General features: G+C 44.4%; 1 protein-coding gene across 1 annotated transcript in view; it reads right to left on the bottom strand.

The window, feature by feature from the left end:
* Positions 1 to 4,765, bottom strand: part of LOC135049264 (amine oxidase [flavin-containing] A-like) — a 148,339-nt gene extending 143,574 nt beyond the window's left edge. Inside the window, exon 1 of the mRNA XM_063955624.1 lies at positions 4,502 to 4,765. Coding sequence (XP_063811694.1) covers positions 4,502 to 4,547 — 46 coding nt within the window. The 5' untranslated portion in view covers positions 4,548 to 4,765. The remainder of the gene's footprint in view (positions 1 to 4,501) is intronic.
* Positions 4,766 to 14,690: the final 9,925 nt, after the last annotated feature.

Raw genomic sequence — 14,690 nt, 5'->3', positions numbered from 1 at the left:
GTAAAAGAGATAACACCACGTAATTTATTGTAGAGATAGGTATTCATAATAAAATCTTAAAAACTACAAAGAATTTTTTTTGCAAGTTTTAATAAAATGCAATCAATGTGTAGGAACAGTGAAATTTGGTGAAAACTATGCAGATGGCTGATTCTTTAACTGCACCCCCTGCTGGTCATCTTTAGCAATGGGCGTCTATTAGAGCTATTCAATTGTTGCTATGATCAGACACCCATTACCAGTTAAACCGCCTGACAGCTTTGGGTTTAGACACGCAAAGTGGCTAAACCCATCTAAAGAGCTTGAATGGGTGTGCAAAGGGGGCAAAAGGTTGCAGTGTTTTGGTCCATAAGTTACACACAACACATCTTATGTGTAACCTGCTTTTTGCTTTAATTGAAACTGCAGTCTAACCAAGAGTTCAAATGAATTGGGAATTCAATTCAAGTCTATCAACCTGTGAATTTCCCAGATCTCAGTCTGATCCTGGTAGAGAGCAAGGTTGTGATCCTGGTAGAGAGCAAGGTCATGGAACTGAGACTTTGACCCATGTTGTTTGTGTTCACACATAGCAAAAACCCAGAGTTGATGCGTGTTCATGTGCAAAAGCACGGGATTCTGCTGTTTGTCTGAAAGGGGCATAAACCAGTGTTTCCCAATTCCAGTGTATGTTTTCATATACCATCCTTTAGACACGGTGCATTCATTCGACTGACATATTTTAGTACAGTGGTTCTCAACCTAAAGTACCCCCAACAGTTCATGTTTTCCAGGTCTCCTCACAGGATTGCAAGTGAAATAATTTGCTCCACCTGTGGGTCTTTTATAATGTGTCAGTGAGTAATGAATACACCTGTTCAACTGCTAGGTGACCTGGGAAACATGAACTGTTGGGGGTACTTGAGGACCGAGGTTGAGAACCACTGTTTTAGTAGATACACTGGTGGTACTAGATTCTTTAATTGTGATTCTGTTAGGTAACCAGAAATAATGGAACTGTTAGGGTTCCCTGAGGTCCACTGGCGTATGTATAATAAGTCCAGGGGGGCCCACAACCACTCCTTCACAGAGGAGCAGAATTTAGCACCAGCTGATGGAAAAAAGCTACATGTAGTCCTTGCAAAAGAATATTGAAATAAAGGTATGAGGAGTGGGTGAGGAGGACACATTTTGGCATGTTTCGGAGGGAACCTAATAATGAAGTAACCAACTTACTACCGTAGCAGTGGTGGATACAAAATTACCAAAGCAAGTCAACATTGTTTCGGTGTGGAGACAGCTGATTCGAAGATCAACTGTCCATGCATTACCTGTCAGGAAAACTTAGCATGGAGTCTGATTCGGCAGTGCTTGTGCGTATGCGCGAACTTAGGTTCACGTATGTATAACATCTGGCAGAGCCAAACAGGGGAGGGGGGATCCGAAAGGATCCAACCATGCAATTCGGGACTCCTTCCCAAAGGGTAGGAACGGGGTCCAGGAATCAGCTCCATCTGCAGAGGGCAAAGGTTCCTGCTGACAAGCTCCAAAAAGTTAGTATCTTTAGTGCTTGATGAATTTAGGACCCCATACTAATGTGTGGGGGCAGCGGGCCAAATCGGGACTGATAGGTTAGCTGAGATATCTGTGATATCTCATGCATCACTTTTATAATGAATGGCAATTTCTACAAAGTAGGCAAACATTTTACTTTTCACCTACTTATGTAGAAATGAAGGGATAATGAATAGACCCCTTATTAATGTGCAGAAGTGCATAAATCCATTTACACTCTTGAAAACGAGTTAGGGGCCCATCTATCAAACAATATATTCAGGGGTAGGCTTCTATGGGGGATGCAATGCTGCCAGATTTACCAATATCTGGAATGCAAAGCATTGCCAATATTGGTCCCCGCAGCTACCGCCATCAGAACATGGAGGTAGCTCGTTGTAGCCTATGGACTACACATCATGGGTGTAGTTCAGGAGGCTTCCCCCAGAACCCTCCGATGGCAATGGCCGAAGTGCATGCACGGTCAGCGTGACTGCACATGGGCAAAACCCTTGACAGCACACAGAGCACATTGCAGGGATGTGGTCCTCCAGAGGCCCTGTCCTCGTGGGTGTAAATTGATATATCTACCCAATAAAATCGTACCCTGCAATGCGATCTTGGGCGGAAACATTGGAAATTCAATTTTTGATAAATGTCCCCCTTAGTGTCTTTTCATTGATTTTAATGGGATGCAGCCTCCCACTACGGGCCAGTTCGCAAATGTGATCAATTACAAATGGGCCCCTTAATAAGATGATTCATATCAAGATCTATATATAGCTGGATGGCTATGAGTAATCACTGGCAAATAAAGAATCATGTAACAGTTTAAAACTTAAATTTGCTGGTAACCACTTCTCTCAGACAGCCTAAATAGAACTGAATACAGCTCTGATTTGCTAACACAAATCTCGGAACAACACCGTCACCAAGGACTGGAGACACCAAATGATCCCTAGATAGATACGTATGTACATTATTAGCAATTTAATTACTTGCATCCTAATTCACCCATGCATTTTACAGTACCTTGCACACCCATGGAAGCATGATGGAAAATGCACAAAATTAGAATACAAAGGGCAGGATGTACTGTGGCCCTAATTCAGACTTGATCGCTGTGCTGCAAATTACACTGTCCTGCGATCAGATAGTCGCCACCAAGGGGGGAGTGAAAAGTCGCCCCATGCAAGTGTGCGATTGCATGTGTTTGCTGTGCGAAAATTCCCCTCAGTCAGCGGACAGCTGCAAATCCGTTTGCATCACACACAGCATGGAATGATTTTTCCATTCTGTGCAGTGTGTGCAGTCTGTGCGTAGCTCAATACTTACTCCTCCAGTGCGAAGAAATCAGACTGATCGGGTCCAGAGCTGACGTTACAAATCCACCCTGAAAACGCTTGGGAATGCCTGCGTTTTTCCAGACACTCTCTGAAAACGGCCTTTTACCACCCACAAACGTCATCTCCCTATTAATAACCTTGCGAACAGCCGTGCAATCTAAATTTTCGCACCATCTTGTTGCTGTTTGGTGATGCGTGTGTGCATTGTGATGCATATGCATGCGCAGTAATTTGATCATCGCCTGCTGTGCGAAAACGCACAACAGCGACCAGGTCTGAATTGGGCCCTAAGAGTGGTGTTCATCCCACCACACATTGCATGCATCTATACTAACCGCATATGCAATAACACATGCGATTAGTATTGCAAAAGACAGCTCTTCCAATAAGAGCTGTCCTTCGCGATGTGATCCAGTCCCTGGACTTCCAGGTTTATGACCCAGGAGACCCTCTGTGCATGCGCAGAAGGATGCGGCGGCCCTGGGGCATGATGGGAGGATCTGATTAGATCCCTTACACTAGGCCTGGCCAACCTGTGGCCTCTCCAGCTGTTGTGAAACTACACTTCCCAGCATGCCCTGCCATAGTTTTAACTTTCCCTAATAGCAAAACTGTGGCAGGGCATGCTAGGCTGTGTAGTTTCACAACAGCTGGAGAGCCACGGGTTGGCCAGGCCTGCCTTACACAGTACCATGCGGAAAGAAGCCCATAGGCTTCTACAGGGTTAACATCAGCCATTGGCATTAACCTCCCATCGGGGACCCGGAGTCAGGGCTTTAGTACACTTGGAAATGCGGTAAAAACAAAAAAAATGGTGGTTTTACCGTATATTTCTGCTTTAGTACATTCTGCCCCATATGTGTACGGGTAAAGAGTGCACTGTACGTGATCTCTACATGGCAACGCACTATAATGTGATCTTAAGTCACATGTAAATGAATTGATCCCATACAGATGATATATAAAACAGCACAGACCTATAATGCACATTTTCATAACATTCCTCTGTACAGTACAGAACAACAAATTCTATTCAGAGTCATGAAGGAGACTATCCAAATATGGATGCAATATCTTATCCAAATATGGATGAAACTATAGTATTCTTTGTGCTATAAATACTTCCCAAGAACTTGCTTACAGTACATTACATGGGTGTTGAAACGACGTTTAAAGAACACGTTATTCCATCAATGCAACCAGATGACAGACTGCAGTGTACACTGTACATACAGTATGCCAACAGCAGCTGACACTGACCATGCTAATGTAAAAATTGCACAGAAACAATATAAAATATAGTAAACATATATCACATCTGTTTAGATATAAATAGAGCTGCCTCCTAGTATCTGAAACAAACTTACAAAGCAAACATACAGCATTTTATGGAATGGATACCCGATGTATCTCCTGCAACTTTCAGGAGCCGGCACACCCACCCTCCCAGCAAATTCACCATCAATACAAAACTGTTTTTCCACACGAATAACTAGCTACAACCCGTTTCCTTATTGGTGTGTAAATGCAGTTTTATTTTTGCATATTACATTTTTACTGGATTCACAACGATTGCATTTCCATTTATGCTGCTACACAAAGGATAAAGTATACTGACAGACCTGAAATACCTCCACCAATGACAATCACATCGTAAGTGTCTCTCATGGTTCCTCTGCCTTCTTCTTCCCAGGAGCCTGGCTGGTATTTACAGTGTGTATATGTGACAGCCTGAGAGTCAGAGTGCCGCTGGTGTGTGTCAGCCCGAAAGTAAGAGTGCTGCCTGAGAGTGAGAGTGCTGCTAGTGTGTACAGTACTGTATGTGAGAGTGCTCCTGAAGCTGCTGAGCTGAGTGACGGCTAAACTGTACAAGACCAGAGTGCGCCGGGATTGGCAGAGGGTGGTGCGGGGGTGGAGGGATCCGGGGATCGGGATTTTCTCTATGGCGCAAACACTGTATGTAAAGTAAGTGATCAGTTTGTTTAATGTTTGAACTGGTTAAATGTTACGTAACATTATAACCCATGAGTATAACAGTAATGCCTGGTAAAAAAACAAAACAAAAAAAATTAGCTTTTACTGTTTGCTTTATGTTCACTTTCTCTCCGCTTCGGTTACAGAGCAGATTATTGAACTTTATCCTTAACCGCAGAATGCGTATTCAGTTTATAGCTGTTTTGTTAAATTTTAATTTCTTACACTTGTAAAATGCTCGGAATACACAGTTCAACATAGAACATACTCATGTATAGTCACAGTGTACACATCATCATGGCTGCTTCCATCAAGTACAAAATGCTCAAATAATGGTTTCCCCTCTTAATTTACAATTGCAGACACCTGTGGTGGATCCATTCATTTATGAAAGGTGTTTTACCACAGGTGACCGCATCATAAAGTAAGTGGGAAGTCCATGAGCAGAGCATTTTGTGGTTGAAGGAAGGTGTCCTTGATGTTTAAAAATAATTGATGGGCTATGTCCGATGGTGGGCCGGGTATGCATGACCAGCGATCAGCATAACTACGCCAGGATCCCGGCAACGGAAACCCTGCAGTGGAGGTGGTGGGGTCGAGCACAACAAGACCCTTGCAATCTCGCTGTGCTTGCTACGCTGTGGGCTAGGTGGCAACCTGCGGTCGCCAACAGTTCTATTCCCGCTCGATGGGTGCTGTGAACACCCACGAGTGGGAATAGTCCCTGTTGGCCAGCATGCCGACCGTCGGGATTGTGATGGGGCGGGATGTAGGAGGAGGTATTGTGACCGGCGGTCTCCTCACATTACTACATCCTCTGATGGTGAATACTTTTATTATAAATTTGCCTTATTCCATAAAATTACCTTAAAGGGGGGAGTACCAAATGGTTTCCCACCATCAATGATAAATAACCATAAAAAAAAATTTCCCCGAGGTGTCGGGACACGATGCTCCCATGAAGCTCTGCCCTTGGGCTCTGATTGGCCCACAGCCCAGAAAATAGTAAAGCAAGAGTGACCATTAGTGGGTGAAACCATCAATGGTTCCCTTACAGATGGTTTCACATCATCGAGGTTAGCCATCAAGGTTAATTCACAGATAGTCATCCCTAGCCAATGAGGACTGCCCAGCAGCAGGTGGAATGCTGGGCAAGCCCCCAGCGTCAACTGAAATGTGGGCGTGACATGCAATCATTCCCCCAAAACGGTACACGGAGGACATGGCCTAACAAACACAAGGCCTTTCTTGCGCGCACCTTTGCTGTGCAAGATATACCGTGTATGCATCATTATGATGTTGGGAGGTTTGTTTAAATCACCGCTATCTCTGTCCCTATTACTATGTATGAGTAATAGGGACAGAGCTATAGGGGTCCCACACAGGTGCTCACCTATTCCTTTGGTTGACGCTCCAGAGGACGGATTTTCAGGATCAATGAACCTTGAGCAGCAAGGCACAGGACACAATCCAGGATGTCCAGGAGGAGGGACAGTGTACAAGTATCATCCTACATCTGAGATGATCGCAACGCTCTAGTCCAATATGCTACAAAATAGAGATCTCAGGATGAAGTGGGAATAGCTTGTGGCCTGAGAGCCCGATTGTCACCTATGGTGCTTCTGCACCAGATGAAAATAGGAGTGCAAGGCCAACAAGCACCCAGAAGACAAGACAGTCAGGCAAGAAACAGCACACACACAAAGGTTCTTATTGAGGTTACCCTTGACTTTTTTCCCCACTCTATCTCTCTCATAGATTCCTGTAAGGAGCCAACAGCACCATCGTGCAGGTGACTAGCCTAAACTTACAATGTGTAACAGGTTAGCTACTGTAGCAAACAGAGCCTAAACTTACTGGCCTAACATAACGTATATTCAAATTATAATTAGCATAAAGTGGTTTATGACCTTGTCTAACAACAAAGGATACAACAAAGGAATTTCCAACAGTAACCACAGAAATCATGACATTGTCCCTTTAAATCTTTTCCACCTAGAGCAGTGGCTTCCAAACTTTTTGGATTACGACGCCCTAGAGTACCAGATTTTTTTAATGTTACCCCTAGGTCAAAAGTTTCTTATTGATAAATGTAGAAATAAATACAGGTTGAGTATCCCTTATCCAAAATGCTTGGGACCAGAGGTATTTTGGATATGGGATTTTTCCGTATTTTGGAATAATTGCATACCATACTGAGATATCATGGTGATGGGACCTAAATCTAAGCACAAAATGCATTTATATTTCATATACACCTTATACACACAGCCTGAAGGTAATTTTAGCCAATATTTTTTATAACTATGTGCATTAAACAAAGTGTGTCTACATTCACACAATTCATTTATGTTTTATATACACCTTATACACACAGCCTGAAGGTCATTTAATACAATATGTATAATAACTTTGTGTATTAAACAAAGTTTGTGTACATTGAGCCATCAAAAAACAAAGGTTTCACTATCTCACTCTCACTCAAAAAAGTCCGTATTTCGGAATATACCGTATTTCGGAATATTTGGATATGGGATACTCAACCTGTAATACATTAGGTAGATTGTGTTTATATGTCATCCTTAGGCTCAATTGTGTGGTGAGGGACAAGATTTGCTTCTGTTTGTCTCCATATTTTATGACTGACAGCTTCCAGCACTAGTTTTCCCTATTATATTGACCATAAATAATTTGACTTGGACCTGGACCACCAATCCAAGGCACCCCTGCAAGTGTCCCGATGCACCACAGGGAGCCACGGCACACAGTTTGGGAACCACTGACCTAGAGCCTTCTTTTTTTTCTACTGGGGTGTATGACAATCAAAAAGGATTTTGTTTAACTTTTTGCAGGAAATGGTTATTTAAGTTTTGTCAGGAAAACAGGTGACGTGGAATCTTATGGTGTGGGCTGTGGGGACTATAAAGTCCTCCACAACCTTTAAAGGGAATTCACTGGCCGATTGCCCAAAAATATGGGTCACCGTACTAAATATCCTGGGGTTAATGCCCAGATCTTATAAGAGGGGCACGGCCAGAAGAGCTTTAAGAGAGAAGGGGGTAAATGTATGAAGCAGTGATAAGAGAGGAGAAGTGAGCCAGTGGAGAAGCTGCCCATGACAACCAATCAGATGCTATGTATAATTTAATAGTATGCAAATTAGAAATGTTACTTCAATGCTGATTGGTTGCCATGGGCAACTTCACCACTGGCTCACTTCTCCTCTCTTATCACTGCTTCATACATTTACCCCATAATGTCTGCACCATGTTCCCAGGGACATCTCTATTGCGCATGCGCAAATCACTGAAAATGTTTGTGGTGTTCATCTTCCTAATGATGTTTGCAGCTCTGCAGCTAGCACTGTGCCGACAGAGCGGTAAGTAGAGCCGGTCGCTACCCGCTCAGCAAGGGTTTGCAGTGCAGGGTGGCACCATGCTGAAAAGGTGCTCTCCCTGCTCTCCATTCCTGCTGATGCCGGCTGCTGCTGCACCTGTCACGCTGGATGACAGGTAGTGGCTATTGTCAGCGTGTATCGGGGCTCCCTCCCCCTTCCTTCCCCAGAGACACTGCGCAGTGCGTGGCCTTAGCCCACTCACTGCGTCGCTGCTGCTTGAGAGGATTTCCGATCCAGGCAATATTTTGGGGGGCGTGGCCTAATTGAGGAAGGTGTGGCCACGCCCCCTTGTGAAAAAAGTAAAAAAAGATGAGTGGTGTCAAGCAAGGTGTAGGGGCCCAGGGGGGCCATGAGCCCCTCAGGCAGAGTTATTGTGAGGGGGCGGCGGAGTATGATCACTCCCCCCACTACCCGAATAGGCAGAGGCTCAGCAGTAGCAGCAGACTCACTGCAGCACAGCCCACTACAGCATGTGCTGTGCTCCCAAGATGAGTGCTTATGCTGCTGCTGCCCAGTAAGGAGGGAGGGGGTAGGGAGTGCGGTGGACTAGGGCCCCCATCGGGCCCTCCTTCAGTCCTGGGCCCGAGTAATTCGTACCCGCTCTCACTGCTGACATCCTACAGAGCCGCTGCTGCAGGGGTAACATAGCCTCCGAGAGACATGAGGAGGAGAAGGCAGAGGAGGAACAGCGCCGGAGCAGGGACCTCATGCAGGTACTGGGGCAATGCTGTGGAGGGAATGAGGGCTGTACCTGGCATAATGTGTATAATGGGCTCTACCTGGCATAATGTGTATAAGGTGCTCTCCTGTGTGGCCTAACGTGTATAGGGGTACTACTGTGCAGTGTAAGTGACTAATGGACACTACTGTGCAGTGTAATTTGACTAATGGATGCTACTGTGCAGTGTAATGTGACTGATGGACTCTACTGTGCAGTGTAATGTGACTAATGGACGCTACTATGCAGTGTAATGTGACTAACGGATGCTACTGTGCAGTGTAATGTGACTGAGGGACGCTACTGTGCAGTGTAATGTGACTAACGGAAGCTACTGTGCAGTGTAATGTGGCTAACGGAAGCTACTGTGCAGTGTAATGTGGCTAACGGACACTACTGTGCAGTGTAATGTGACTAACGGACGCTACTGTGCAGTGTAATGTGGCTAATGGACACTACTGTGCGATGTGATGTGAATAACGGACACTACTGTGCAGTGTAATGTGGCTAATGGACACTACTGTGCGGTGTAATGTGAATAACGGACACTACTGTGCGGTGTAATGTGGCTGATGGACATTACTGTGAGGTGTAATGTGAATAATGGATACTACTGTGAGGTGTAATGTGTATAACGGACTGTCAAAGTCGTAAAATATTACAGAACACACATCACGTACAAACTGCACACACATGCCCACTGCGCGTGCACTTGTTCTGCAGTGCGCGCACATGTACGCACTTTGCGTATGGTCGCTCCCGTGGTCCTGCGCATCGGCGCGTGGTATGGGTATTTACGTCAGAGTTTGTGTACGCATGGAGGGCCATTAGAACACATTACATATTTAATCCAAATAGTGCACTATGTACACATAGTCTCCTTGCACCACATAAGAAGTTTAAATGGTTGCAGAACAAAGGGATTCGCCTTTACAGGATAGGAGGGGACAGACTAAGGTTATAAAGTGGTATTTGGTATCCAGCTGTAGGGTATTTTAAGGGAAACATTCCGGTGTTGGTCTGCGGAAGATCGCATGTTCCTGCGGATAGTTATGTGCAGAAGCAGAATATAGATATAAACTGTATTTACTGTATATTATGTATGCGGCGGGAATCCAGAGGACACCACCCACAAGAGCAGTTGAGAAAGACATCGCCTACCTTTTCAAATCAACCTATGACCTCTCCTGTACTGTAAAAGTGCATCCCTGTGTCCAATGGACAAAGGGATTACAGTATCCATTGTATTGCTTTTGGAAGACTTGTATAAATAAAGCCTGCTGCAGGCCGGCCACACACAAGACTCACAACATTATCTATTTGATTACAGAGGACTGGACCAGGAAGCGCACGCGAATATTCTCACGTATGTACATTGACTGTAGCCATTATTCTGTTATATATATTGTCTTGTATTGTAGTGTATAATTTGTATTGTAAACCCCCTTTCAGAAATAATCCACTGTGGTGTCGGAATGCAGCAGTAAACTCACAATTAATGTTGTGTGCTCATTGCCCTGCTAAGGTTTAAAGTGTATTATTACTATTATTGCATAGCATTGCTGTAGAAGGTTTAAAGTGTATCTCTGGGTGTGTATGCGCTGCGAGTACTTTGTACCATCAGCGCGGCGTGTGTACGCAGAGTCCGTACACTACGGAACCCTTTTACGCTAATAGCGTAAAAGGTGCGTAGTGTGAATTAAGTATAGCGGCCACAGCGGCTAAAGGTTTAAAGTGTTTTTAAGGTGTGTTTAAGGTATAGCTTTCATTCCTGTAAAGATAATCAGCTTTATCAGGACACAACTGTGCGGTGTAATGTGGCTAATGGACACTACTGTGCAATGTAATGTGACTAACAGACACCACTGTGCAGTGTGATGTGACTAACGGACACTACTGTGCAGTGTAATGTGGCTAATGGACACTACTGTGCGGTGTAATGTGAATAACAGACACTACTGTGCAGTGCAATGTGGCTAATGGATACTACTGTGCGGTGTATTGTGAACAACGTACACTACTGTGAGGTGTAATGAGGTGTCATTTGTGGTCAGTACAGATAGTGTAATGGTTAGCATTACTGCCTCACAGCACTGAGGTCATGGGTTCGATTCCCACCATGGCCCTAACTGTGTGGAGTTTGTATATTCTACCCGTACTTGCGTGGGTTTCCTCCGGGTACTCCGGTTTCCTCCCACAATCCAAAAATATACTGGTAGGTCAATTGGCTCCTAACAAAATTAATCCTAGCATTAATGTGTCTGTGTGTACATGTGGTAGGGAATATAGATTGTAAGCTCCACTGAGGCAGGGACTGATGTGAATGGGCAAATATTCTCTGTGCAGCACTGCGGAATATATGTGTGCGCTATATAAATAACTGGTAATAAATTATAAATAAATAATGTGAATAACGGACACTTCTGTGAGGTGTAATGTGAATAATGGACACTATTGTGCGGTGTAATGTGAATTGCTATTTTTTGCGCACGGCTTTGGCGCGCACTGTCCCTGTTTTGAGCATTGAGGCACCAAAGGAAACTTTTGCCCTGAGCTCCTCAAGGTCTAGAACTACCCCTGTCACCGATTTTAAAATATCTTTTTCTTTTCAAATGTAACTTGCCCCCAATTCAGTAAAGAGGAGGAGGCGCTGGAACATACCCTTGCTCCGGGCACCATGGCACCTAGCTACACCTCTGATAAGAGGCACTACTGTGGACATTGTGTATAAGGGATAGTACTGTGTGGCATAATGTGAATACTATGTGGTGTAATATGAATCAGGGGCACTACGTTTGGGGTAATGTGAATAAGATTGTAATACTGTGTGGCGTTATTAGAAATTGTGGGCACCATTGGGGCCATGCCCCACCCTAATGTGACCACATCCCTTTTGTGTTGCACGCTGTCCCTTTTTTATGAATAGGAGGGCACAAATTTATGATTTTCACGGGGCGCCAAACACTCTAGCACCGGCCCTGTCGGTAAGTATAATACATGGGTGCAGGGTCTGCTATATGTGGGCCCCCGAGTGAGCACCACACACCTTGCACCCATTATAGATACACCAGTAGACACAACCAAATAACATGCCTATCTAGGCAGTGGCTGGCACAAGGGACGGATTGGGAGCCTTTGATCACTCGCTGCTTTGCAAAGCACGACATCTATCCAGTACAGGTAGGTGGTCCGAGCTGGACACGCCCCCAAAATGCAGAAAACATGGCCGAGCGACAAGACCACCCCTTCCTACCCAAGACCAAGTAGTGTGTGGTGCTCACACAGGGCCTACATTCCAACATGGCGTTCCTTCAGTGCATAAAAGTCCCAATTTTCAGAATGCAGAAGTTGGGAGGTATGGTTTAGGTGAGTATCGCTACCATTTTTTCATAGTTTTTTTCATGAAATTTACCATTAAACCTTGCCATTACTGATCCAACAGCGGTTAAGCTAACTTTACCAATTCTCCAGTCGACTGTTTAAACAAATGCTAATGTATGCCAGCTCGTGCATGCGCAGCGGACTTGTACTTGGGCTTCCAGTGCCCCTTTAGTTAAAAATAAATAAATAAAATGTTTAAATATTGTCGAATTATATAGTACTCATTCTTTAATTTCTTTTTTTTCTGTAAACTTTTACCAGTGCTTATAATAATGGAAAGACTAAACTATCAACTTGCAACAGGTGGATAATGGGGGTAATTCCAAGTTGATCGCAGCAGGAAATTTTTTAGCAGTTGGGCAAAACCATGTGCACTGCAGGGGAGGCAGATATAACATGTGCAGAGAGAGTTAGATTTGCCCAACTGCTAAAAAATTTCCTGCTGCGATCAACTTGGAATTACCCCCAATGTGGTTATGCTGTAAGGAAGAAGAGCTAAAACTGAGTGGACAAATATAGTATTGTGTGGACTATGATCTATTTCATCGGTTTTGTATAATTGGTGGTGTACTGACTTGAGCTACAGTACATTGAGAGTTGGCAGGGAGCAGACACACAGGGAAATCATAGGTGGTATCAGATGGAATATAAATAGTAAATAGGGGATGGTTATGGTTAGGCACTTGTTGGAGAGTTAAGGTTAGGCTGTGGAAGGGGACAATTAGGGTTAGGCACCAAGGGGAGACTTAAAGTTGGGCTCTAAAGGGAAAGTTAGGTTTATTCGTATTAGGGTTAAAATAACAACAAAAAAATCTGTATTGACCATTTGCATGTTGACCTTTTGACCCTGTCCACCTAAGTCCATGTTGACCATTTCACTGACGACCTTTTGACCCTGTCAACCTATTGACTGTCAACTATCTGGTGTCGACCTATTGACTGTCTATCCCTATACTGTCAATCTTTAAAATCCACACCCATCCTAGGTGTGGGTATCTAATCCTAAAGGTTAGGATTTCATGAGGCCACACCTACCTGTCACTTTGCCAAGCAATGAAGACTTTCTCCTTTTATACACTGATAAGGATTACTGTCAAATAACAGCTGTCCTCTCTGTTTAGGTATATTCATTAGGATTAGGGGGGCAGATTTATTAAGTCTAGTGAAGTGATAAAGTGAAAGGTGATAAAGCACCAGCCAATCAGCTCCTAACTTCTATGTCACAGGCTGCGTTTGAAAAATGATAGTTAGGATCTGACTGGCTGGTGCGTTATCACCTTCTACATTATCACTTCACCAGGCTTAATAAATCTGCCCCAGGGTTTGGAGACCAGGTCAGGGTCATGGAGTGTATTCCTTTTTTTGAATTAAATGTTGGGATAAAGCTTGGGGCAGGGCTAGTTTACACTAGAGATGTGCACTTGAAATTTTTCGGGTTTTGTGTTTTGGTTTTGGGTTCGGTTCCGCGGCCGTGTTTTGGGTTCGACCGCGTTTTGGCAAAACCTCACCGAATTTTTTTTGTCGGATTCGGGTGTGTTTTGGATTCGGGTGTTTTTTTCAAAAAACACTAAAAAACAGCTTAAATCATAGAATTTGGGGGTCATTTTGATCCCAAAGTATTATTAACCTCAAAAACCATAATTTTCACTCATTTTCAGTCTATTCTGAATACCTCACACCTCACAATATTATTTTTAGTCCTAAAATTTTCACCGAGGTCGCTGGATGACTAAGCTAAGCGACCCTAGTGGCCGACAAAAACACCTGGCCCATCTAGGAGTGGCACTGCAGTGTCACGCAGGATGGCCCTTCCAAAAAACACTCCCCAAACAGCACATGACGCAAAGAAGAAAAAAAGAGGCGCAATGAGGTAGCTGTGTGAGTAAGATAAGCGACCCTAGCGGCCGACACAAACACCTGGCCCATCTAGGAGTGGCACTGCAGTGTCACGCAGGATGGCCCTTCCAAAAAACACTCCCCAAACAGCACATGACGCAAAGAAGAAAAAAAGAGGCGCAATGAGGTAGCTGTGTGAGTAAGCTAAGCGACCCTAGTGGCCGACACAAACACCTGGCCCATCTAGGAGTGGCACTGCAGTGTCACGCAGGATGGCCCTTCCAAAAAACACTCCCCAAACAGCACATGACGCAAAGAAGAAAAAAAGAGGCGCAATGAGGTAGCTGTGTGAGTAAGATAAGCGACCCTAGTGGCCGACACAAACACCTGGCCCATCTAGGAGTGGCACTGCAGTGTCACGCAGGATGGCCCTTCCAAAAAACACTCCCCAAACAGCACATGACGCAAAGAAGAAAAAAAGAGGCGCAATGAGGTAGCTGTGTGA

The sequence above is a fragment of the Pseudophryne corroboree genome, chromosome 2 (genome assembly GCF_028390025.1).
Source record: "Pseudophryne corroboree isolate aPseCor3 chromosome 2, aPseCor3.hap2, whole genome shotgun sequence".
Lineage (NCBI taxonomy): Eukaryota > Metazoa > Chordata > Amphibia > Anura > Myobatrachidae > Pseudophryne > Pseudophryne corroboree.
This window is presented reverse-complemented; position numbering and strand designations above follow the sequence as displayed.